Genomic DNA, 26875 nt, shown 5'->3' on the forward strand with positions numbered 1-26875 from the left:
ATTTGAAAAGAGAGAAATTTAGTATTGATAGTTAAGGAAGTTGGTAGTTACTAAAAGACGTAATGACCCAGTGACAATGAGAACATTTAAACACACACACACACACACACACACACACACACACACACACACACACACACACCCACCCACCCCAAGATGACTGGGAGAGAAAGAAATGAAGGATGATGGGGTGGGAAGTATGATGTCCTGTTAGGTACAGAAAGGAGGGAGGTACGGGTGGGAACAGTGACAGGCAGTATCCTATAGACAATGAACTCAAGCAATAAAGGAGATAAAACTGACTGGCAGTTAGAATTAACAGTTAGCAATCATGGGCAGGGATGGGAGCCGGGGAGGGGGGAGGGGAGGGAGAACTAATTTATGAGTAAAGAGAGGAAACCTGCCAGTCACCCCAAAGACATGGCTTGGATTAGCATGGAGGTTTCAGTTCATCAGAATCTGGTGCTTCATCAGGTAGAGGATCCTACACTGAGAATCCTTTATCTTCACACACTCCACTATGTACACATAATATAATAAATACTGTTTTTTAAGACCAGTCACATGTAATTTGCTATGTAGCCAAGAATGACTGTTATGATCCTCCAGCTTTTACCAAGTGTTTGAGTGTTAGGAGGACGTGGATGCTCCCCACACACCGTTTCTGTGGTTTGGGGGATCAAACACAGGATTCCATGTACACTAGGCAAGTATTTTAGCAGTCGATCAACTATAGTTTCTTAAAATGTATGAATGCGTTTCAAAGTCAAGATATTATAGAGAAAATACGCCTTATAATTAAACTGTGTTCCCATATATTTATCAACAATTTAACCTTTTACCTTTTCATGGAGTCTTCAAATTGCTGTGCTGCTGCTTCAGAGTCCATCTTCAGCTTACTTCTCTCTAAAATCAATCCCTCTAGTTCTTTCTTCAATCTGTAGTTTTCTTGTAAAACCTCTGAAACATGGGAGTCAGTAAAGGTGTGTGGGTGGTACAGTTTGGCATCTAGGGTTCCAGGGAAGGAGTGTGCATTCCCTCTATCTGGGTGCAAAGCCTCTTTCTTCAGCCGTTTGGCAGATATTTCCTCTCTGCTCCTGGGGCTCTGCCTAGACAGCATCATTCTTCTCTCTTTCTGGAGCCTCTCCACAGTTTTTGAAAGGTCTTGTATCTCTCTCCCCTTTGCTGCCAGTTCTTCGTTGAGTCTTGCCAGTTTTGCTTTAGCATGTGCCTGCTCTACCTGGAATTCTATACACTGGAGGTCCTGATCCTCTTTGCCATTCTTCTTGTGTTCTAACTCAGCATTCTGATGTTTAAGAACATCAATTTCGTCTTCTAGCTTTTTTACAGTGACTTGATGGGCTTCCTTTATTTCCACAAGTTCTGTCTCAAGAGCCTTAAGCCTGGATGAACTGTTGCGCTGGTTCTGTGGAGCTTCCTTTAGTCTGTGTGCAAGCAGCTGCTCCTGCTCCTCCAGCCGCTGTTCATACTGGATCTGAGGAGAGAATTCAGGTCCTATCAAAACCCTGTTAAACACACCACTACTTACAGAAACTGCATTTTGTTGTGTCCACATGAGTCCTCTGTCCAAACACTCATATATTCTTATGTCTTCAGCTTTCTTTGCAAATCAGATATATTGATTTTAGTCTCTGAAAGGTGTAACTATATCATTTAAACATTGATTCAGTAGGTAACATGTGCGTACTCAGTCCTCAGGTGTTAAAATTTAAGTTTAAGAGCTGGGCATAGTGCCACATGCCTGAAACCCCAGAGGCAGGAGGATCAGGAGTTTAAGATCCACTGGGGCTACACAGTGAGCTCAAGGGCAGCCTGAGATATATGAGGCTCTGTCTCAAAAAGAAAATAGTTGAGGCTTAATAAAATAATAGTATTGATACTTTATACTGTTAAACTAATTAAATCAATGTTAGCCTATAATTCTGCTTCTCCATGCAAGCTGCTATACCCTGAGGATAAACATGCAAAGCAACTGGAGGTACTGAAGTGTTTGAGAAACAGTACATTTTCTATTTGCGTTGGTTTTTAAAGAGAGGGTCTTGCTGGCCTTGAACCTGTGATCTATCCTCTTGCTTCCAACTCCTGAAAACAGTACATTTTCAAAACAGGGAGTGCAACAGCTTAGAATTTTATATTGGACCTTTAGTGCAAAATGAAATATACGGAATAAATAGTTTATTCTATTTGGAGTCAGGTACCAATGTTTGCTCATTTATGAGCATTTACTGAGCTACAACCAAGTACTGTGCTTGGTTCTAATGACCTTTAGCTGTGATTTCATAGATAACGGTCTAGAGGAGAGCAACACAGCAGCCGCCATGTTTTAGGGCACTTGCAGTAAAGACATACAGTACAGGGCTGAGGCGGTGCTGATGCCTGAAGACCCAAGGAAGTTGGGAAGACTACACAGAGACATCACATTTACATTTGGTCTTCAAGGCTGAGTAAAAAAATAGGGTAAGCAGAATCAGAAAGACAAATATCATATGTACTCACTCGTAAGTGGCTTTTAGACATAAAGCAAAGGAAAACCAGCCTACAATTCACAATCCCAGAGAACTTAGACAACAAAGAGAATCCTAAGAGAAACATACATGGATCTAATCTTTACGAGAAGTAGAAAAAGACAAGATTTCCTGAATAAATTGGGAGCATGGAGACCATGAGAGAGGGCAGAAGTGGGAGGGGAGAGGGAGGGAAGCAGAGAAAAATCTATAGCTCAATGAAAACAATAAAAAAAGAGAAAAATGGGCTAAGTAGACACAGGGTTACCTAGGAGTAGAAGGGGGATAGACAAAGGTTATTGAATATTAGTGTCTATTGAAAATAAGAACAGAAAGGAGCAAGGGGTAGGTAATGTGAGGAAGGGGAGGGGTGGAAAGGTGGTAGGGAATTGTAAGGGGAAAATTAGTGTAGGTAGATTTATAGACACAGAAACATGGTAGTAGGCTAGAGTTATGCTTTAGAGTCCCCACTTGTTTAGTGAACTGTTAATAGTAATTATAATCACGTGTGGCAGTAGGAATGTACTTAAGCACATATGGGAAGGGTGACACTTGATTTACTAATACTTATAATTAGTAGCTAATTGATTAAATCGTTATTAAATATCTAGTCTGGATATTTAATGTGATCACAGAAATTTTTAAAGGGGTATCAACAAACGTGGATGTACATGGGGCTGGGCTGTAGCTCAGTGGTAGAGCACCTGATTAGTATACACAAAGCCCCAGAACTGCTACTTAAAAGAGGGATGGTGGCAGTGTGTGCGTAAGCACACGGAAGGGAGGTGTGAGGGGGCAGGAGGAGCCTGATGGAGCTGGAGTGAACATTTTGATTCATTTCTGTTCCAGTAAAGAATGGAAAATTCAGGAATTAAAAAATTTCTGAGCAAGGATGCTCTTTAGTAACCACTCCCACCTCCAACACGGGTGCCTCTGTCTCATCTCCTTACCCCCCACACTACTAGAGGAACTTCAACAATGGCAGTGCCTTCTCTCCTCTGCTTCTGAACACACAGAAGAGGTCTTTTAATCTATTTTTCCTGACTTATTTTCCTTTGACTCTAATACTGACAGGATTGCATAATAATATATTGTGCAGAACTTCATATTTTTGAAGAAAGAAACTGAAGAAGATATCAGAAGACAGAAAGATCTTCTGTGCTCATGGATCAGGATTAAGATAGCAGAAGTGTCCATCTTACCAAAAGCAATATACAGATTCAATTCAATCCCCATTAAAATTCCAACACATTTCTTTACAGACCTTGAAAGAACAATACTCAATTTCATATGGAAAAACAAACAAACAAAAAAACCAGGATAGCTCAAAACAATCCTGTACAATAAAAGAACAGGGGCTACTGTATTACCCCTACTAATGGCGCAACTTGAGTTTTTAAGAAGCGCTTAGCATTTAAGAAGTGCTCCTGGACATTAAAGAATTGCAGATTCACAACAGGACAGATTCATACATGAACTCTAAATGGGTCACAGTGTTGGATAAACGTACATAGGCTTGAGAGAGAGAAGAAAAAGAGTACAGTGAGTTGTACAGGAAAAGAAGTAAATTGTTTAAAAAAAGTCTTTAAAGAGACAGAGTACAAACAGTCATAGATTAAAAGGAGTAAAGGAAAACAAGCCACATAAAGATGGAGAATACATAGAGAGTGTGGATTTATGTATAATGAGTTTTCTTCGAATTTTTTGACTGTGAAGGAGCTAAGTATAAAGAGACATTTCATTGTATGGGCTGCTGAGCTAAACCAGCACGTATATTATAAAGGTATCTTGACTTCAGAATTTGGGTCTCAGAACGTGTTGCTTGGGAAGAGGCTTTTCTTTTGTTTTCACAGAAGATGAGAACCTGTGGATTGCTTCTAGACCAATATGGTATGATAGACCATGCCCCCTTGAAAGGCTGCCGTGAACACCCTCAAAAAATTACTTCACCCAACTGCTGATTGAGAGGAACCAAGCACAGGATACACCATAAAATACCTGATTAACAGCGCCCCCATACAGCAGGAAGCAGTATGAAAAAATTACATCCATATTCCCAAATATTGTTTATAACTGTTTCTTTACATTTAAAGGGGGATACGCTATAGAGATTTGCATTGGTATGAATCTTGGTTTATTGATACAAATTTAAGGTCAATTTTGTTATATGTATATTTTGGCTCTTGATTAAGGTATTGTGACTGCGTAATTCATTTAAAAAATGTAATGTATAATTAAGAAATATAGGTTAACAGATAATCATCTATAATAGTCAAGATTGTAGTCATGTTAGATATAGATATATTTCAGTTAGTTAGGTATTTTTCAAATCTTTCAGAGATCTTCAGAATATGACATTTAAATGTTTTAAAAATTTAGGACTTTTCATGACAATGAGACACATCTGATCCTGGCAGCACCAATCTACCTCAAGAGGAAGATGGGCATTGAAGAGGCTCCTTATGGAGTTGGTTAGCCATTTGGGCAAGAAACTGCTCTTGCCTGGACATGCAGAACCCACAGAGAAATGATTGCTGAACTTGCCTAAAGGTGAGATGATCCTTTGGTGTTCCTGCTTCATGAAAGAGTCTGCGAGACAGTCTGCAGGATATAGAAGAAAGTGACTGAACTGTCTTTGAAATTTCCTGCTTCATGGAAAAGTCTTCAAGATAGTATGAGCCTGTAGGCTGAAGATTGATGTCCCAACGGTACAGAAGATATTTGGGTAACTCTCCAGGCAGCAAGATGTCTCTGACATTTCTAGAGTTTTGGAAGTTGTTTACAATGCACTTTCTGTTTACTTAGGTAGTGTTATATCCTTCTGGAGTCTTTGATGGGGTTGAAGAATTTATAGATATAGTTTTACTTAGTTATCATAAAAGATAAAGTAGATATAAGTATTGTAACTATAATTCCTGCTTGATATATGTCTTGTTATATGTAATTTTACTATGTTAAAGTTAAAGCCTTCCTTTTTGGCTAAACAGAAAAGGGAAAATGGTGTAAGAGGCCCTTCTGTCTTTGTGTTGCTTTCATTGGTAATAAAGAAACTTCTTTGGGCCCTTGACAGGGCAGAACTTAGGAAGGCCCGAGAAGACAGAACTGAATTCTGAGGGGAAGAAAGCAAAGGAGAAAGCCACCATGGAGCCACCGCCAGAATAAGACATGCTGAATCTTTGCTGGTAAGCCACTGCCATGTGGTGATGTACAGATTAATAGAAATAGGTTAAATCAAGATGTGAGAGTTAGCCAATAAGAGGCTTGAGCTAATGGGCCAAGCAGTGATTTAATTAATACAGTTTCCATGTGATTATGTCAGGGCGCCAGGACAAACAAGCAGGCCCTTCTCCTACAGAGAAGACAACTTTCTGAACAGAACACCAATAGCACAGGTACTAAGACTGACAATTAAAAAATGAGACCTCATGAAATTGAAAGGTTTCTGTAAGGTAAAGGATGTTGTCAATAAGACAAAATGGCGGCAGCCTATAGAATGGGAAAAGATCTTCACCAACCCCACATTCAACAGAGGGCTGATTTTCAAAATATATAAAGAATTCAAGAAACTAGATCTCAACACACTAAATAATCCAATTTAAAAAAGGAGTACAAATCTAAAGAGAATTCTCAAGTGAAGAATCTCAAATGGCTGAGAAACATTTAAGGAGATGTTCAACATCCTTATCCATCAGGGAAATGCAAATCAAAACAACTTTGAGATTCCATCTTACACCTTCATAATGGCTAAGAATAAAACCACAATTGACGCTAGACGGTGGTGACACACACCTTTAATCCCAGCACTCGGAAGGCAGATCTCTGTGAGTTTGAGGCCAACCTGGTCTACAAGAGCTAGTTCCAGGACAGGTTCCAAAGCTACAGAGAAACCCTATCTCAAAAAAAAAAAAACAAAAAAAAAAAAACAAAAACCACACCTCAAGCTAAAGAGGACATGGAACAAAGGGAACACTTCTCCATTGCTGGTGGGAGTGTAAACTTGTACAGCCACTTTGGAGATCAGTGTGATGGTTTCTCAGAAAACTGGGAATCAATCTACCATAAGACCCACTCTTGGACGTATGCCCTAAGGAAGCTCAACCATATCACAAGAACACTTGCTCAACTATGTTTATAGCAACTTTATTTGTAATAGTCAGAACCTGGAAACAATGTAGATGTCCATCAATCAGCTGTTAAAAACAAGGCAAATGGATGGAACTAGAAAAAAAATCATCCTGAGTGAGGTAACCCAGACTGAGAAAGACAAGCATGGTATGTACTAGTTCATAAGTGGATATTAGATGTAAATAAAGGATAACTATGCCATAATACACAGACTCAAAGAGACTAGGTAACAAGAAGGGAGCCTGCATGGGACAGACCTAGTAACTCTGTATATATGTGACAGTTGAGTAGCTTGGTCCTTTTGTGGGATTCTAAACAGTGGGAACAGGGGCTGTTTCTGACTCTTTTACTGGCTTTTGGGAACCTACTCCTCATACTGGGTCGTTTTGCTCACACTTAATACATGGGGAAGTGCATAGTCTTACTGCAAGTTGATACGCCATATTTTATTGATGCTCATGGGTGATCTTCCCTTTCCTAAACAGAAATGGAGGAGTGGATTGCAGGGTGGAGGTGATGGACTGGGAGGAGGGAAAACTGGGACCAGGATGTAAAATAAATTATTTTAAAATAAAGATATCTTGCACTTGATTATTCTGTCAGAAACAGAAAGGAGTTGTTGATGGAGCTCAAGAAGACACAGTGGATCTAGACTTCTTTTATATGGAATCACACTGGACAAGGATGCTCTGAGATGTTTGTTAAAGTGAGGGCTGGGAATGACCTGCTCCCATACTCCATCTCTGCTACCTTGAAGCACTTACCTTCATTTTCTGAAACTGTTGTTCCATGGTGCGAAGGCTTTTTTTTGCTTCTTCATCTTTGCCCTCCAGATCAGCTTCTAGCTTTTTTATCCTTCTTTCCATAAACTCGACTGTATTTCTATCTACTGAATCACCAGCTGCGGAGGCAGCCAGAATCAAAGCAGGTAAAGAGTTGGGGTATCTCCTCTTCAGAATTCCTTCCATTTCTTTAACCTATGAAAATGTGTTAAATATCTGTAAGTTGACAAATATACATAAAAAGCAGTTTAATGTCTAAGCTTAGATTATGCCACACCAGTCATGTCAAAGATGTTTACAACCAACCTCCATTCTGAATCAAAGGCACAGGAATGCAGTCATTTCAGAAGATTACCCTCTAACATCTAATTAGATTGTTCAACTTACAGAGATCTCTTACACTCACTCAAAGCACAACTTCAGCCTTGCTAATCTATTGGTAGTAGCTGGCCTGGAGTACAGAGCTCTTGTTCTGCCCACTGACCCCTTCATGTGACAGCATTCCTGGTACCTACTGGCTGAAAATGTACTGATCTGCATAGAGCAGGCAATGTACTACCACAGACATAGACCATCCTAAGCACCTGCCTGTCTAGGACATCAGCCCTCCCTGCCAAGGACACTTAACATTATCCTTTAAAAGAAAAAAAAATAAATATATGGGTGTTTTGTCTGAGTACCATGTGCATGCAGTGCCTATGGGGGTCAGAAGAATCCCCTGAAACTAGAGTTACAGACTGTTGTGAGCTACCGTGTGGGTGCTGGGAATCAAACCTGGGCCCTGTGCAAGAGTAGCAAGTGCTCTGAACTGCAGAGCCATGTCTCCTTCTCCTAAAATGACCTTCTTAAAGTCTTCATAAAAGACTACCTTCACTCAGTCTACAAACCAATGATGTATTTTAAGACTTTTCTGTAAGAGAGTGCTGTGCTTCAATGCACAGAAACTGTAGCTTGGTATTACAGGAGTCAGAGCCTGCACATACTTTAAAATGGTATTATGACAGCCATGGCATTCTGTAAACTATATATTAAACCTAACAGTCTTTGTTTCAATACTTTCCTATCTCACAAGCATGCAATAATACAAAGCTGAGACACAATAGAGCACAGTGGTTAAGGTCGTGTCTGGTTACAGTGCTCTTCACTGAAGGACCTTGATCTCCTCAATCCAAATTCCTTGCTTTATGGGCAAAACAAAGGTATCAGCAATATTAACCCCCAGGAGTCAAACAGGGAGGATCAACTAACTTCTATCTTGATAAGCATTTGCTGAGTATCAGTATACAGTTAGCACTGATAAATGCTGGCTTTTAGTATGAATTTGCCTAAAAAGGGACTAAATTTCCTAATTGTTGGAGCTCAAAAACCTATGAGCAGACAACACAACACACAGTAGAAATTCTGGGACATATTGGCTGCAAAGCCAACAGTAAGCATTCCTATTTCTTAAAACTGCCTGCTCGCTGCACACTATCAACTGAGCTCTATCCAGATACATATCACAAATTTACTTTACCAGGACAGCAGCATTCAGAGCTGTTTCCTCTGGTATTAACAACCTAGTAATCGGAGTGAATTACTAATTAGGGCAGGTATACATGACACATATGTTAAAAAGAGAACTAGATTAAGCTATTTTAAATTAATAGATTTGTTTTAATATTAAAATGTCATATCATGAAATACATAATATTTTTTTGGGAAAAAATTAAATTTTGTCTGTATCTTCTTTAATTTTGGGTTAAAATTTTATTCTTTGGTTAATGTCTGTCTGGTATACAAGGTCAATTTTAAAAAGATCTCAGACAGTTAAACTATGAAATAGTCCATTAAATAAAAGTATGAAGAGATAATGTAAATTTTCTTATAAAGTATATCCAATTAGCCCTCATTCTTACTTACGTTCTATTTAGAAAGTACATTTTACTTACAGCTGATCCATTTCAGAACATGACTTGAAATGATTCTAACTATACTGTGATATATTCTGGCTGTAAAGCAGATGTTCAAACATAAAATCATTACAAAAGAAGTGCTCATGGAGACAGAATAAGTAAGCATATCAGATATGCACAGGTAGCAACCTAACTAAAAATATTATCAAAGAGTATTTTTCAAGGGTCTACCTTCAGATGGATAATCAACAAATGTTCAACCAGAGTGCGACTGTTATAAACAGTGTGTTTCTGGCCAATATAGAGCCCCACCTGGGGATGGGAAGGTAGGGAAAGAGTGTGTGTGTATAGACCTGCACTGGCAAACACAACCCTTGTCAACCTTGAGCGCTGGTCTTCAGGTGGAGTCTCAGGAGACAGGATTTTTATAGGATATTTTACGGGTGTCTGGGGCTTGTGGACTGGGCTTGTTGGCTAGATGCCCAGTAAACCCCTCCAGAACTGGGAGGACAGGCATATGCTGCCATGCTGACTGTTTCTGGAGGCCCCGAGGAGTGACCTCAGGTCCTCAGGCTCACACAGCAAGCACTGAAATGACTGCGCATCTCCCCAGCCCCACCATCTGCAGTCTCATACACACGTCAAGTATACCACTGCTTTCCCCGCACACATCCAGTTTGACACGGTCTCTCTTGAGGAGATCATCTACTGGACTTAATCCTTCGCCTCCATCCCCTCCCAGTACTGGACAGCTATTTCCACACTGTCCTGTAGACAGCCTGGACACAGTCCCACACTGCACTCACTTTCAAATACTTCTCACTCTTCAAACCACTTCTGTCCTGGTCTTCTCTTTAGCCAAATCACTAAGTCATACCTCTTAATACCAGAAAAGGTCCCGTGAAGGTAACAAAGTTCAGTTTTACTTCCTCCTAAAACCACTCAGCTATGTGATGACCTCACAGTCTTGGATCTGTGATGAAATAATAGCTGTCTGTTTAAGCACCCGCAGGCAATTACAAAAGTCCTGCTCCCTCAAAGGCTGAAAAATCATACTTTAATATTCAGCTATGAATATAAATGCTACATAGAATGCTTTAAAAATAAAAGGAAATTGTCTGTATCCCTCAAAAACTACTTCAATAAAAAATTCTTCTTCTTAAGAAGTTCCACAGTAAGAGTTTAATGAAGTCTCTTTGCTATAGCCACCCTGAAGTGAACACGTGATGAGCAAGGTTCAGGCTGATGGCCAGCAGATGGGAAAATTGAATGTTCTTTGTATACAGTGTTTGTTTTGCAACATTTCCCAAGTGTTAGCCACATAATCCAGATTCTAGGACCTTTCTTTCTATACTCCTTTCTCACCTATTTTTGGTCAGGATATTATGGATTAATCTAAAAAAAAAAAAGGATTTTGCTATGTTTCTGAGATTGTCCTGAATTCCTGAGTTTGAGTAATCCTACTTCCTCAACCTCCCAAGAAACAAGAATTAAAACTCAATACCCAATGTTTCAAATTTCTGCTTCTGTCTTCCTAAAGCTGAGCAGCAGAAGGACCTCTCATCAATAGATCTCTGTCTTCCGACAGAGAACAACAGCCTAACATTTTTCATATCTGAGCCCTGGGTTATGCAATCTGTTACACACTTTATTGCTGGCACTTTAAGGATTTCCTGAATAATTCAGTCTGTATACATTAAAGGTGCTTCAATAAAAATTCATCTCTGACACCTACCTGCCGCTCCAGATCCTGAATTCTTTTGGCATCAAGAGCTCTTTCCTTTGAGCGTAACCTTTGCTGAGTAGTTGGGCTCCCGGACTCAGTTTTCAGTTTTTCAATCTGTTGGCAAGGGGAGAACACGGTGATGTAAGAAGTGTATTTACAACAACAGGAAAGCACCAAAGGTGGGGGCCGCACAATGTTAATTCATTAATTCACTCTGTAACAGACACTGATCGAGCAAATCCTTTGTTCCAAGTGTCTCCAAAGCGCAGTACTGGAGGCAGAAGATGGCAGCAAACAAGAGAATCTGGGTCCTTGGCTTGTAGAGACAGATGGATGACCAGCTAAGTAAATCGGCGGGTAAAGAGAATCACTGGAGTGAAAGACAAAGAGCAGGGTCAGGCTGGGGTGGAAGCTCAAAGAGTACAAACTGGAGCTGAGTTTTGACAGGAAGAGAGGGAGCGAGGCATGAGAAAACCCAAGGACAAGGCAGCAAGTGGATGAGTCTGGAGGAGCTGTGTGTCTACAGATCTACTCACCGAGTGGCGCGGAGGAGGTGTGAGGCAGGCCCTGTGGCTCAGGCCAGATGTCCCTACAGGCGGTGATAAGCAGCTGGCATTTATCCACAGTCTATCCAAAACGACTAGTCATTTAAACTCAAACCAAAACCCAAACTAGCTATGAATTCAGACTCTAGGAGCAAGGGGTCTAGAGGTAGGGATGTGGTGGCACAGCAGAGCATCTCCAGTATGGGAGACAAGGCACAAAGCCTAGGGGGCGGTGACAAGGTCAGACATGAGGACATCACAGCGCGAGGGCTCATGTAAAAAGTACCTCTAGTTTCAGCTTCTCAGCTTCTTCAGTGACCTCTCGGAGACGAGCTGCATCTTTATCTAGAAGCTCCTGATTCTCGGCGTACCACTGTAACCGCTTCTGCAGACGACTGACTTCTTGTTTATGTGTTTCTTCCAAAATTTTTATTTCATATATTTTTTCACCTAAACAATAAAGTAACTCAATAACCTGATGGTAATTTTTTAAAATATGGAAATAACAAAATTCCAATGTTTTAAATAAAAAGCCAATGTCTATCTAATGAAAGCATTATTAAAAAAGAGGAATGAACAAATAATCTAAATATACATCTAGTTGAATCTTTTAGTAATAGAGACAAGAGATTGTGTTTATAATCCAAAGCTTCTACTTCATAACAAGGATGGCTATCTAGAAATGTGTGATTGCTTCCCATTGACATATGAAAATCAAGTTGTTTCAAGTGGAAAAATAGGTTCAAGAAATAAAAATAAGGAGTGTTTATAATTAGTAAAAATAACATACATTAGTAAGTGGCTTATTTTAGTTAACAAATTTATATGGAAAACATTTTTTTGAACTTTTGAAAAGTAGTTTACTCCTCCACTTCAGAGATAAGGGAAGGGAACACTGTTTTCTTATACGTAGTTAATGGCTTCTTTGTACGGCGTTTACACTGATGCTGACGGCACTGTAGACAGAAGACTAACTTTGGCAGAAAGCCTAAGTCCTCTGACCTTTGCAGCCGTGCTCTGCTGCCCTGACCACCTACTCTGCAATGTGCTCAAGGCACACACCCAAGCCCCTCTGTTCCTCTACTTCCAAATCTCACTGTCTGGGCCTGACTCCAATGCCATTTTTCTCCAAATTCTTGTCTGTACCCCCACCTCCCTATTAAATTCTGTTTATCCTTATCTTTCTCCCCAGATGTTTACTGGTGGGTGCCATGCCATGTTTCTTTTCACTTCTATAAAACAATGCAGTGTTAAGTGTTCATGTGGCAAAAAAACCCCAAACCAACCAACCAAACAACCAAACAAAGCATGTTTCAGTCCTGCCTTCAGGAAGCTCAGAGCCAGGCTAAGACCACAGGCCTCCAAACAACTCAGCACAAAGCTATGAATTAAATTAGTGCTGGGTTCTCCCTTGACGTTACAATTGTTGTAGTTAAAAGTAAGAAGTATATATCATTTTATCACCCATTTTAAAATGTTCCAAAGATTACAAGTTACCTACAGGGTAAGGATTTTAATGATACCATTCAATTTCTATTTACTTCATGATTAGAACCAAAAGAGAGCAGTCTCAGCCGCACTCACCCGTGGCATAAGCAATCTGCTCTTTGGCTTGGTCTCTCTCTTTCTTCACTTTTTCCAAGTCCACTTCAAGAGCTTGTTTTTCCTGCTTCAGTCTTTTGATGTCTTCCATCAGATGGTTTTTCTCTTTCTTGATATTTGAAGGAATATAAAAGTGGTCTACTTCCAAATACAATAAATCATGGGATTCTCTCCTCTCAACCCATCAAAAATACTGTTGTAAAATTTCCTGAATTTCAGGTCACATTTTATGTAAAAGGGTCAGAGGGTGCTCTATCCCTAAACCATTAACTTCCCAGGTTCTAGTACTGATTCCTGTCTTCTCACCATTGCATTGGAGATCCACACTCTATTATCCTAATGTGTTCTTTTTGAAGGCCTTTGCTTGGACTGCTGTAATTACATCTAAGCATATCCCTAGGCCTGTTCTTGCAGTAGTTAGCTGGACTAGTTACAGTGCTCCAGCTGAACCCCCAGCGGTTCTTCTCTTAGGGTGAATCCTAAGTGAACCATGACTTTGAGTGTCACATAACCTGGCTGTGACTGTGACTGAGCACACTAGCCACAGAGGCCTCTTTGCTGTTCTCTGAACACCCCTACCTCTAGAGCACTCCTACCCATGTCTGCCAAGTATCCCTCTGCAAGGTAACTTGCTCCTTCCTGTCATGACTGCTCAAAAGAAGCCTCAGCAAAACCTCGCCTGGCCACTTTCTCTGAAAATGTAAGCTTTTCCTCTGACTAAAACTCATCACTACCTGACCTATTACCTATTTAACTAAAAGCAGATTTTTTTTTTTTTAAAGGCAGATTTTCATATGTAACCCTAGAACTCACTAGGTAGATCAGGCTGGTCTCCAACTCAGAGATCTACCTGCCTCTGACTCCCAGGTGCTGGATCACCATTGCTGAATTATTTTGATAACTCGTATTACAATTACATAAAAGGGTTGGGCACTAAAATAAAGGTTAAGGGGCTGAGGAGATGTGTGATAGTTGGGAGCACGTGCTGCTGTTCCAGAAAACCCAGGTTTGATTCCTAGTATGCACACAGTGGCTCACAACAATCTGTAACTCCAGTTCCAGGGGATCTGATGCTCTCTCTGGTCTCGATAGGCACCAGATATATGTGTGGTATATAGACATACATGCAGGCAAAACACTCATGCAAATAAAATAAGAATAATTTAAAATTTAAAATAAAAGCTAAGTGAATCCCCAAATACCCTGTGCTCCACACCACTGTCAATACTTGGACTATGTTCGCTCTTCTGGTTTGCAAAATTCACGCCTACCCTTCAGAGTCCAGTGTGTAGCCAGAAAAGAGATTCCTAGTAATTCCTTCTATGCCCACACAAACTTGAAACTCTGTTTTATACAACACTGCTCCATGTAAAGATTCTTCTCACTTTCTGTGAAATTGGTTTATAATTTCTGCTTACTTTATGGTATAAGCACATGGCATGTACTCTGTGTACACACACACACACACACACACACACACACACACACACACACACACACTACATCAGACTTAAAAATGCTCTCACAGTAATAAAACTACAGATTCTCACAAATCCTGTATTATACTATGTTATGATTTAAATTAAGTCCGACAAAAGAAAATAAATATGTTCATAAAGCATCATGTCATTTTTGATTTTATAGACATCTCAGACTCATTTCATTGTTTAATCTGTGTAAGTCCATAGATGTCTTTTCTTTTCAAGGGTATGAACTTCAAGTTTTCAAAATCCATATACCTTTCTGAAAATACTGTATGTTTAATCACTCTGACTTAGAAATGCTATCTAGCAGTGCTTACTTCATTATAGTAGTCCAGAATTTAAAGTGTCATTGAATTCAACCCACAGTAAATACCTAAAGGACTCTGCTCTGGGTTTGTGTCTATGCAGAGACAGGGCTGTGTTATGTCAGTACAGCGTATGAGGGGTTCTACCTGGCAAATAGGACTTTCCCTCCTGGAGAGTGACTGTGCACACAATGAAAACTTTTAACCTCTAAAGAAAGAGGTAGATGCTAGAGAATGGAAAGACAGCTCATTCTCATGGGTTGGTATCATTAATATTGTGAAAATGGCCATTTTTACCGGAAGCTATTTACAGATGCAGTGTAATCTCAATCAAAGTCTCCATCTCAATTGATGTGGGATTCCCCGCTGTATGCTACGAATGTGTTTTATTACCATTGGTTATTAAAGAAGCTGTTTTGGCCAATGGCTTAGAGTGAAGCCAGGCAGGAAATCTGAACACAGATATATAGAGAAAGTAAGCAGATTAGGAGGGACGCCATGTAGCTGCCAAAGGAGAAGGACCCAGAAACTTTCCAGTAAGCCACAGCCTCATGGCAATACACAGATTAATAGAAATGGGTTAATTTAAGATGTAAGAGTTACTTAATAAGAAGCCTGATCTAATAGGCCAAACAGTGTTGTAATTAATATAGTTTCTATGTTGTGATAATTCAGGTCTGAGCAGCTGAGAAATGGACAAGCAGTCTTCGCCTATACTCAATCTTTACAGAAATAGAAAAAAGTTCTAAAATTCACATGGAACCACAAAAGACACTAGATTGCCAAAGCAATTCTGAGCAAAAAGAACAATGGAGGGATTACCATTCTAGATTTCAAAACACACACAGATTCATGGTGATAGAAACAGCATGTTACCGGGATAAACAGACAGACAAGTAGACCAACTGTACAAAATAAAAGACCCAAATTTGAATACAAATACTAGAGCCTTCTTGTAGTTGACAAAGATTTCAAAAAATACACACCGAAGAACATGCTTTCAACAAATGGTACTAAAAAACCTGGATGTCCATATGTAGAATAATGAAAATTATTAGACCCCATCTTTCACCTTACACAAAGCTTAACTTCAAATGGATCAAAGATCTCAGTCTGAAACCTGAAACACTGAAACCGCTATAAGAAAACATGGGCAGTGCTCTTCAACATACAGGCACAGGAAAGGACTTCAGGAATGAGATTGTCTGGGAACTAAGACCACCAACCAGTCTCCACCTTATCTTGGGTATCTGGGATACAATATTTACAATACACAGTCTGCTGTTCAGACGTGCGCTGAGTACTTTGGGGAAAAGATGAAAAGGAAATTACCTCCCTACTGTTTTTCTATTTCAGCACACAGTATATTACCACAGTGAATAATTTGTTTTTTAAGATTTGTTTTTAATTACATGCATAAGTGTGTGTGTGTACATCAGCGAAGGGGCCCTTGGATGGCAGGGGTACTGGATCTTTTGGAGATGGAGTTAGAGGTGATTTGTGAACTGTCTAAGTGGGTACTGAACTTGGGTTTTCTGCAAGAGTAGCCACATATTCTTTACCAACATCTGGGCCATCTTTACAGCCCTAGGAATCTGTTTGAAATAAAGTATATATGTGCTCCAAATGCAATGACTCTGGTCTGGCCCTGTGTGATAAATGGTGAGGAGAGTCACAATGTGGAGTGGGGGCCATTTCAACCAGTTTCCAAGGTTTTCTGTACATTAAAGTCACAGGAATACTAAATGCTAATCTTAGATACTTCTTAATTTTAAATATCTTTAAATATCTTTTTTATTTATATATTTATTACAAACATAATTTTCTGTAACACTGGAATTTCTATGATAACTTTACTAACCTCAATAGTTTAAATCCTTGTTCAACTTACCTGCACCACCCGTAATTCTGCAAGCAGATCTGTGAAACTCTGGTTTTTGATGGGTTCTACATTTTCAACTACTTGAGACAGGAAACGATTTTTGTGAACCTGTTCTCTGATTTTCAAAATAAAAAAAAGGCTTTATAAGACAAGGCATTCCTTTAGTATATAATATTCTAATGAACTCACACTACATCATCACTAGAGGAAAAAGATGAAAGTATGGACATGTTAAAGAAAAGTAGACGTGAGAGAAATGCCTGTGCTTCCTACTTTAGAAGAACAGAAATACTAAGATTTTTTATTTAATTGATATTTAAAAATATTTGCTTTTAATTCTAGAAAAAATGAAGTGTTACCATTTTTCTAGAGCTTTCTGTGCTCCTGGTCTCACTGCTGCTGACTGATTCCTTTGGTCTGACAAATACAAATCTCAATTTTATACATAGAAACAAAACCAGAAACATATCTAGACCTCAGATTCAAATTTTAGATTTTTTTTCAAGAAATCTCTATAAGATAATATAGTCCTAATGTTTTAAATAAATTATTTAAATAATTATCTGTTAATATTTTATCATGGAAGTTCACTTAATTTGGGATTTAGGAATAGTTCTTTCTAGAAGCCAGGTAGTAAAAATGTGGTATTTTAAAAGTTATGTTTACTTATCTAATATCTGACACACAGTTCAAACTGGACTAAGCTGTTGTGTGGCTGTGTATGACCTTGAACTTCCAAGCCTCCTGCCTCCCTCCAGAGTACTGCAACTAAGGCATGTATACCAGGACTAGTGCATGTGGTACTGGGGACGAACCCAACCCAGACCTCATCAACTGAGCTACATCTCCAGTTCAGATCGGATCTTTGCCAGAAATACTTATGAGCAGCATCTTAAAAAGAAGGTGTAAGTATCTTTAAGCATCAGATCAACATACCTGGCTTTGGGGCCACTCTGACCAAGAGAAAGGGACATTAAAACACACTCTGTCTCCGTCCCTCCTTCTCTCTGTTCACCAATCTGTATAGCTGTCACTTCTGTCTATTACAGGGTGTATATTTTTCTGTTTTACACGAAAGGTCAGTATATGTGAATGGCTACACTTTTCATGTTATAAGTCATCTAAAAATGAGGGCCTGTTAATAAATATGGTTAGTATCTGTGATATTCATGGTCACCAAAACTTCTGGAAGCATCCTGAATAATTGGACATTTATGTGGAATGATGTACTAAACAGTCATATCCTAGTGGAAGACAGTGCCCTCATATGTCCCTGTTTGTAGGTTTGGTGTTTGTTCTTCCACTAGTAAGATAATGGACCAGGGTTGGGCATGAGTAAGCAGGCTCTGGTGGCCATGGCTCTGTGGTGAGTGTCAGATTGTTGGATAGTAACAACTCATAGGTTGTTACTTGGAACAAGTTAGTTCATCTAAACCACAGCCTTTGACCCAGAAGATGTTCTGAGTTGCCTCCCAGCTACATTCCAGTCAAAGGTACAAACTTTGACTATTTTCTATAGTCTATTTTGGTCTATTTTCTAGGGCTCCCTCACGGCCTCAGGGTGAAGCCAGGTTCCAGCTCAGATCATACCTTTTGTATCCTCTCCCTCTCCTCTTTCACTTTCTTTCTCTTTTCCTAGAATTATGTTTTTTTTCTCTTTCCAGAGTTATTCTACAGTTATTCTGTTTCTACAGAACCTAAGGCCAAGGTGATACTGTGGATTTATTTTTTACTTTTGTATTATTAATCAAATCATTGTTTAGGGACCAGTTATCTACCGACAAAGGCAAGTGCTCTATTTTCAGTTCTTTGAAAGCAGCGTCAAACTCACATATGGATACACTGAGAATACTGAAGTATATACTAGCTATCAATTACTGAAAGAAAAATCCTCTGGATATGCAATGTAACATTTACGAGACAGGAAATCAGTGTACAAATGAAAACAGATACATGTAAAAGCATTTACCATTTCTAAGAAAAACCCTCATTATTAATGTGGTAACAATATGCTTAGAAAGAGTTAAGTATATTTAAGTGTCAGAAATTCAAAAGAACTTACTTTAAAGAGGCTAGCTCACTAAATAAATTCTGATTTTCCTTAAACATTCGCTCTTCGTTTTTCTTATTTTGTTCCTGGAGATCTTTTACTTGATTATACAACCTTTCATTTTCCTTTTTAAAAACAGAAAAATGATTTCAGCTAAAAGTTAGCAGTTCTTTGTGCCATGAAGTGGAGTAGATAAGTCACTTAGGTGGTCTTTACAATTTCCTCAGATTTTAATTTTATAAAATCCTTTTCACATATCTTTTATTATCTTAGAAGGCAACTTCTCTAGACATAACTCTTAAAATGTTAAAAATTTTAGAAACTTGCAAAGAAGTTATAGAATTCCCCCAAACTGAAGAGTCTAATGTCAGAGCGATACACTGAATTTTACCAGAGTAAAGGCAAAAGGGAGAGAGGAGAAGCCTAGCACTTACATGTGGGCTAGGGTGAGAAAGCCCAGCAGGACTATATACCAGTTCTGGTTTTGGCCAGAAAGGAAAAACATCAGGACTAGAGGAAAATTCCAGGAACCTGACTTCTAACAGTGCGGTAATTAGATATGGACCAAACGAATCTGTGATTAGAGCTCTGACATACTGACCTCACTTTATATTGAGAATTTTCTGAAAACTAAAGGCTTTTAAGAGGTGGTAACAAAAACTATGGATTATCCCAGCATGTGTGAACTAGTGCCTGGCAGATGGCATGTCAACACACACAAAGAACTTGTGTACTGTCTTCTGAGGGGACAGCTGACATACGTGGGGCCTGTGAAATCTTAAAGTCCCTCTGGGTATGGCAGGATGAGACAGGGGATGAGGATCTCAATGAGCTCCCTAAACTGAGGCAGAGCATCTGGTGTGGTGAAAATGCTTTCCCCAGTCTTCTCTGCTGATAAAGAGAGGCGCAGAGCTCAGATTACAGTAAAAGGGAAGGAGGCTACATCTTAAACATGCCGCTATCGACAAACAGCTCCCACTAAACAAAAATGAGTTCATCCTTGAGGCAGCAGCACTTGAGAGCAGACTGATATGCTGAAAACAATAGCAAGACTCGTCATGGCCTATTACAAACTCTGTAGAAGCTAAGGGAAATATGCTCATTTCTAAGGAACATGGCTATTAAAATAGCATGCAACAGTTTCTGGCTGGCTACTGTATTCCAGGTTAGGGGGCTGGTTTGTATTGTTTTATTTTGAATTTCACTATTCCCTTGTCTTATTATCCCTACTCATAAAGACAGAGGAAGTGTGAGAGGGTTGGACATGGCTCCACAGCAGGTGTTAGAGTTAAGATTTAAAACTAGGTTTTTATTTAAACCAGAATTGATGTTCTTAGCTACTTTACTCTGGCTAATAAATGTGCAGGCCAACTGGGCAAGACAGTACATGCCTGCACCCAGCACTTTGGAGGTGGATCACAACCTTGAGGACCACCCGGGCTATACAGTGAGTTCCAGAGCACAGGAGAGAGGGCGGGAAGGAAGGAGGAGAGGGAAAAGGTCGGGGAAGAACACTAGTCAAATTATTACCTTACTTCTATCTGCATGTTAAATGACTACAGCAGTATTTTAATATACCTTACATTTATAATTAAAGAGTCAAAACCAAAGCCGTCAGAGGCTGGAAAAACCGTCACACCTGCTGATATCCCTGAAGAAGTGTCTCTTGTTCTTGTATTTCTTTTTGGATTTGTTTCAGTTTTTCTTCAGTGATGGGATCAGATGTTTCTCCAAGCTGTATCCACCTCTGTTTTCTGCTTGTTTCTTCAAAGCTACTTAACTTTAAGAAAATGAATAAATTGCAGAGAATAAAGAAAGAAGTGAGGAAGATAGAGAGGTTCTCACACCCACACAACCTCCATTATGGTCGTCCTGGGGAGTGCTATGAGCACTGTCAAGTCAGCACAGTGCTTTGCTGGTGAGAGAACTCACAAACACTGTGAGTTGTGACTCTGGTTCTAGATCTTCTACTGCAGCTCTTGCTGGAACTCTCATTTCTCTGAAGGGTATAAGGAACCTACTGACTTGTTTTTAAAAGAAAAGCTAATACAGGAAAATCATCAAAATGGGCCCCATTTGATTTTAATTCATTCTGGAGAGAACCAAGAACCAAGTCTGTATTGTATATGGCAAATACAACGCGAACAGCTCCAGGAACCAGGATAACAAGGAATTTGAAAGGAAGCATAGTTGATTTTATTTATTTATTTATTTTTTAATAAATAAGAAATAAATAAGAAAGAAAGAAAGAAAGAAAGAAAGAAAGAAAGAAAGAAAGAAAGAAGAACGAAATAAGAAAGAAAACCAGAATAGTACATTTGGTACCTTGGCCTGAAGAATGTAATTTTCCTGGTTCAGTTTGAAAAGCTCTCCTTCCTGCTGTCTCTTAAGGTTTTCCAGGGTGTTCTCCAGCTCCTTCTCCTTCTCTGAGAATGTGATTTTAATTTGCTCAATTAGGGCTTGTGCGCCCCTCCATTTTTCCTCTGCGTCCTGAGCTCTTTTCAACATAAGTAATTCTTTCTCTCTGTTCTCACCAGAGGATCCTGAAGGCTCCTTTAAAAAAGAAGCATGACTTCATTACATGAGTTGCATGGTTAAGACCAGAACCCAAACAGAAAGACAGAGACTGGCAATGACATGGCAATAATGCTCTAGTGCAAAGAAACAGTGAGAATGATGTGAATAGGAAGAGAAATTTCATATTTGTATACATTAATCAACTTCAATTATGATATTTTCTTAAGTATGCAATTAACACATTTATAATCTAGTTTTAAAATGATTTTAAAATGTGAAAATTATATATATTAATATGAACTTCAATACTTACAGTCTGGAAGCCAGCTGTGGAGTCATCTGGCCTCTTAGGTGTAGCTAGGCTACCTTTACTTTGCGGGGATGGCTTATTCAAAACTGCAGGCTTGATGAGTTTTGTTCCAGATAATATTTCTAAATATTACAGACAATAGAAGGAAGAATCATAAAAGTAAGGCTGAATGTGCATTCAGCAATGATGGACAATAAATGAGGACAGTGGCAATGTGGAGGTAGAACAATCGCAACACAGGCTGCGGCACCACACCACGCCACACCATGGTCCTTTCGCTGTGGTCACTGCACCCCAGCAGTCACCCACAATCAACATCCACAGATGGAGCTAAATAAGTGTGAGGAGACGATGAATCAGGATAATTTCAAGACTTTACCACTTTTAACAAATTATGTTGTAAGAGGATCACAGTCAGGATGGCCACATAATGGATCAGAAAGAGCAGCTGGTAAGCATGAAGAATTTTAGTTCAGAGTCACTGTGTCTTGAGCACTCTTGAGACTCGGTGTGTGATAGGGAATCACAGCATCAATGGAGCAATGTACATTGCAGAGGATACCATAACAGCTAACCTAAGTCTGATTTCAAAGACTAACAATACTGTTCTAATCCAGTAGCACCATCTAGCAAATTAGAAAAGAATGTGACTAATATATATTTGGCCTAAATTTCTGCTTTCACAGTAACTTCTAAACTCCAACGATAGATGAAATTCTGAAGCCAGTATATACTATTCGGTTAGCAACAAGCAATGTAGGCAGATGCTTCTATGGAATATTTTAAAAATTCATTTTATATACCAACTGCAGTTCCCCCTCCCTCGTCTCTTCCCACTCCCACCACATTCCCCAACGCCCCCCATCCATTCCTCAGAGAGGGTAAGGCCTCCCGTGGCCTTACCATCCCCACTGCATGAAGGCTGAGGAAGTATCCTCCATAGGGAATGGGCTCCACAAAAGCCAGTTCGTGCATCAGGGATAAACCCTGATCCCACAAACAGACCAAGCCACACAACTGTCACCCACATTCAGAGCGCCTAATTTGGTCACATGTAGACGTACCAGTTGTCAGTTCATGAACTCTCACTAGCTTGAGGGCAGCTGTCTCCGTGGGTTTCCCCATCATGATCTAATTTACCCCCTCTTGCTCATATAATCCCTCCTCCCTCTCTTTGACCGGACTCTTGGAGGTCGGCCCAGTGCCTGGTTATGAATCTTTGCATCTGTTTCAAAACCATCAGTTACTGGATAAAGGTTCTATGATGACAATTAGGTTAATCACCAATCTGATTACAGGAGAAGGCCTGTGCAGGCACCCTATCCACTATTGCTAGGAGTCTTAGCCAGGGTCATTGTTGTGGATTCCTGGGAGTTTCTCCCTAACCCCACAATGGTTCCCTCTATCAAGATGTCTCTTTTACTGTTCTTGCTCTCTGTCCCTCCCCAGCTCGACCATCCCATTCCCTCACGTTCTCATCCCCCATTCTCTCTCCTTCCCCCACCCCAGTTTACCTAGGAGCAATACCACTCTTACGCATATACACAAAGGATGCTCAGTCACACAACAAGGATATCTGCTCAACTCTGTTCATAATAGTCAGAACCTGGAAACAACCTAGATGCCCCTCAACCAAAGAATGGATAAAGAATATGTGGTACATTTACACACTGGATTACTACTCAGCAGTAAAAAATAATGACATCATAAAATTTGTAGGCAGATGGATGGAACTAGAAAAAATCATCCTGAGTGAGGTAACCCAGACCCAGAAAGACAAACAGTGTGTACTCACTCAAAGCAAAGGATAACCAGGCTACAATCCACAGCCCCAGAGGAGTTAGGTGGCAAGAAGGACCCTAAGAGGGACGCAAATGCATCGCCCTAGGAAGGGGGAATAGGTGAGAGCTTCTGTGGAATCTTAGAGCCCACATTCAAATGTGTCAGGTTTAACACTCTATAAACGCTATCCAGCTGCTTTAAAGGTAAATAAATAACCTCATTTTTTTTTACAATTATTTCCTCAAGATTTGTTTAAATGTATTTCTTAAATTAAAACTATCTTCAAATATTTGGAAAATACAGAAAAGCTAAAAGAAGAAATAATTCAATACTTCCTCACAGAAAGATTCATTTCTATCTTTTTGTAGGCATATAAAGGTTTTCCTTACAGTCGTCATAATACTTAGCGTGTTTCATAATAAATGTCTTAAAGCATCCAAAAAGACTAAATCCCTGTAGATGCATGTGATCCCTTCCAATCACTGGCAGGTTATACAATGACCAAGGGCTAGGAGTGTCCTGCCAGCATACGACTCTCTTAGGACCAAGCAGCTACAAAACAGGTGGTTCTGTGTGTAGACATTCAACCTGCCAGTCTTTTTATAACAGAATTTCCATTCCTGAATCTTTTTTTCCACAGGTATGAGTGTTTATGGAATATATATCTGTGTCTGGTGCCCCAAAGAGGCCAGAAGTGGACACTCAATCTTCTAGTACTAGAGGTACAGACAGTTGTGAGCTACATGCTGGCAACTGAACCAAGTCCTCTGTGAGACATCTATCTGCTATTTCCCCCCTTACCTAAGAAAGGAAAAATTTTAATATGAAAATTCAAACAGAAAAACCCTGCAGAATTAGAACTCTAAAGCCTTCTTTGAAGAAACAATTCATTAATCACATTCAATCAAAAAGAAATGAACCAAAGTAATTCCGCATTGACGTCAATCGGTAACAGACATTCAATTTACTTAATAACCAGAAGCAAAAACTAAATCTCCAAACTGAAAGAGATATAGTTGCAAGAGAAAATATACCTTGAAAAAGTAAAATCCCTGGTTGGGTGGCATGGGGATGCAGAATATATTACTTCATATTTCACAGAAGGGAAGGAAGTGATTGGCAACACATAAAACTGAAATAAAGAGACAGATACAAAAAACCCATACTGAACAGTCTAAGGAGATACTACAGTAGTTCAGTGAAAGAACAGGTCCACTGTTGTGGAATGTTCTAACTGGGCAAAGATGTGTTACGTCTGTCTGTGCTGTGGAGTATTACTTTATGTGGAGGTGTGCTACGTTTGTTTCTGCAGCCTTTGTTAACGATGTAAAGAGGTGTTACATTTGTTTCACCTTGCCTGCCAAAGGCACCTGACTGGTCTGATAAAAAGCTGAATAGTCAATAGTTAAGCAGGAGACGGATAACTGGGGCTGCCAAGCAGACAGGTATAAGAAGAAAGGAGAGAACGGGGAGCAAGAGAGGAAGATACCCTGGGCCCGTGAGGCAGCTGGCAGTCAGCAGACACAGGGTAGGACATACAGAGAGAAAGGTAAAAAGTCCTGAGGCAAAATGTAGATGAAGAAAAATAGGTTAAGTTATAAGAGCTAGCAAGAAATGAGCCTAAGCTAAGGCCAAGCATTCATAAGTCTCTGTGTCATGATCTCGGAACTGGCTGGAAGCTCAAAAGAAAAAGCCTGGTGCAGTCCATCACTGCATGTTTTAGTACAAAAATGAGTAATGTGTTTTGATTTTGATAGTCGCAAATACTTTAAGATTTTGAAATATGGAAAACAAGTTTAGAATATTAGTTAACTCTACTCATAAAAATATTGTTGTCTTCATCTGTCAACCCATCATTTACATTGATAGCTTCTCAATCACTGGGACACCTGTCTTCATTTGCAAAGACTTCAACATACTCATACTCTGCCAACTCCTTGGCTTTGGTTCCTTAATGTTCCTTGCTCTTAGCTGCTCACTCACACTTGTGTGACCTAGGTTCATTTCCAATTATGCAATGACCTGCTAACCTCCAGCTCAGTAATCATTTGGAAGTGTACTTCATATCTTCCCTTCTTTCCTTCTTCACTGCTCTGTGATGGCATGGTGTTTGATTCTGAGAAGACTGAAGCAGACAGAGGTAACGTTCATACTTCCTCCCTCTCACATCTACCCAGCTGCCAGTTGGTGCTCTCTTCCTGTGCTTCCACATTTCCTAACTCAGAACTGTCCACATTCCTAGGTAATCAAGTCCTACTGTGCACCATTATATTCTAAGTCAAGGACACTGCCCTGGCAAGTATTCCCTCCATCTACCACACTGTCCGTTCTTTCTCTTTCCATTCAGTCTTTCTTAAGGGCATACATGAGCAGTATGTGTATGAGTATGTGGAGGTGTAGAGGCCAGAAAACAACTTTTAGGAGCTGGTTCTATCCTTCAGGACTAACTTAGGATGCTAAGGCTGGAGTAGCAAATGTATTTTCCCACAGTGCTATTGTGGTGGCCCCCCAAGTGTCTCTTAACTCCTTCCAAGTCAGCTTCTGCTCCATCTTCTGCCTTTAACAAGAACTTACCTCCAGAACGTCCTATTACTTGAAGCACTAATTCTATCCACATTCTTGCCTACTCCCATTCAATCTGCCTTGCAGTCAGCTCTGCAAGGAAACTAACCTCCACTGCTGATGGCCACCAACTTGCTAAAACTGAAGAGCAGTTCTCAGTTCAGCTTCTTCTCCTGTGGGCAGCCAAATGGCAGAAGAGACCCTCCTTGAGCTTCATCTTCCCTAGACTGAAGGTTCTGTCAGGGTTTCCCTCCCTCACTCTGCCTGCCTTGCAGATCCTTTTTGTTCTGTTTGATTGGCTAGAGTGAGCCTGTTGGTGTTTACCTTCTAGTTATCCTGTCATAGCTTCAGCTGCCAAAAGACACAGCCATAAGGGTCATATGGAAAGAAGGAACCTCCATTAAGGAGTTGCTGCCAACAGATTGGTCTGTGGATGGCATGTCTGTGGGGCATTTCCTTGACTACTAAGAAATTGAAGAGTCCACTGTGGGCGGTGCAACCCCTAGGCAGGGAGACCCCGGATGTGTAAGAAAGGTAGCTGAGAAATCCAGGACAAGCAGGTCAGTAAGCTGTGTACCTGTGTGCATTCTGCTTTGAGTCCCTGCCTTGGCTTTCTACAAGGACGGACTGTAGCCTGTAAGTGAGAGCAATTTCTTCCCCAACTTGCTTTTGTATCATAACAACAGAAAGAGGTAACAAGAACATCCTCCTGCTCTGTCAGTGCTTATAAAAACGCCTCTTCTAGTCTTTCGTAAGCTCTCAAATGGTATCTTCAGTTCACAC

At 39.9% G+C, this 26875-nt stretch overlaps 1 protein-coding gene across 2 annotated transcripts in view; it reads right to left on the reverse strand.

The window, feature by feature from the left end:
- Positions 1-26875, reverse strand: part of Cep162 (centrosomal protein 162) — a 73644-nt gene that overhangs the window by 16954 nt on the left and 29815 nt on the right. For both annotated transcript variants that reach the window (XM_038323840.1, XM_038323839.1), the window contains exons 14-23: positions 21752-21870; positions 21247-21474; positions 20561-20701; positions 18934-19046; positions 16881-16986; positions 13183-13309; positions 11885-12048; positions 11063-11167; positions 7415-7627; positions 843-1495 (exon numbers count right to left, since the gene is read on the reverse strand). In XM_038323840.1, coding sequence (XP_038179768.1) covers positions 843-1495; positions 7415-7627; positions 11063-11167; positions 11885-12048; positions 13183-13309; positions 16881-16986; positions 18934-19046; positions 20561-20701; positions 21247-21474; positions 21752-21870 — 1969 coding nt within the window. The remainder of the gene's footprint in view (positions 1-842; positions 1496-7414; positions 7628-11062; positions 11168-11884; positions 12049-13182; positions 13310-16880; positions 16987-18933; positions 19047-20560; positions 20702-21246; positions 21475-21751; positions 21871-26875) is intronic.

Source organism: Arvicola amphibius, chromosome 3 (genome assembly GCF_903992535.2).
Source record: "Arvicola amphibius chromosome 3, mArvAmp1.2, whole genome shotgun sequence".
In the NCBI taxonomy this organism is placed as follows: Eukaryota; Metazoa; Chordata; class Mammalia; order Rodentia; family Cricetidae; genus Arvicola; species Arvicola amphibius.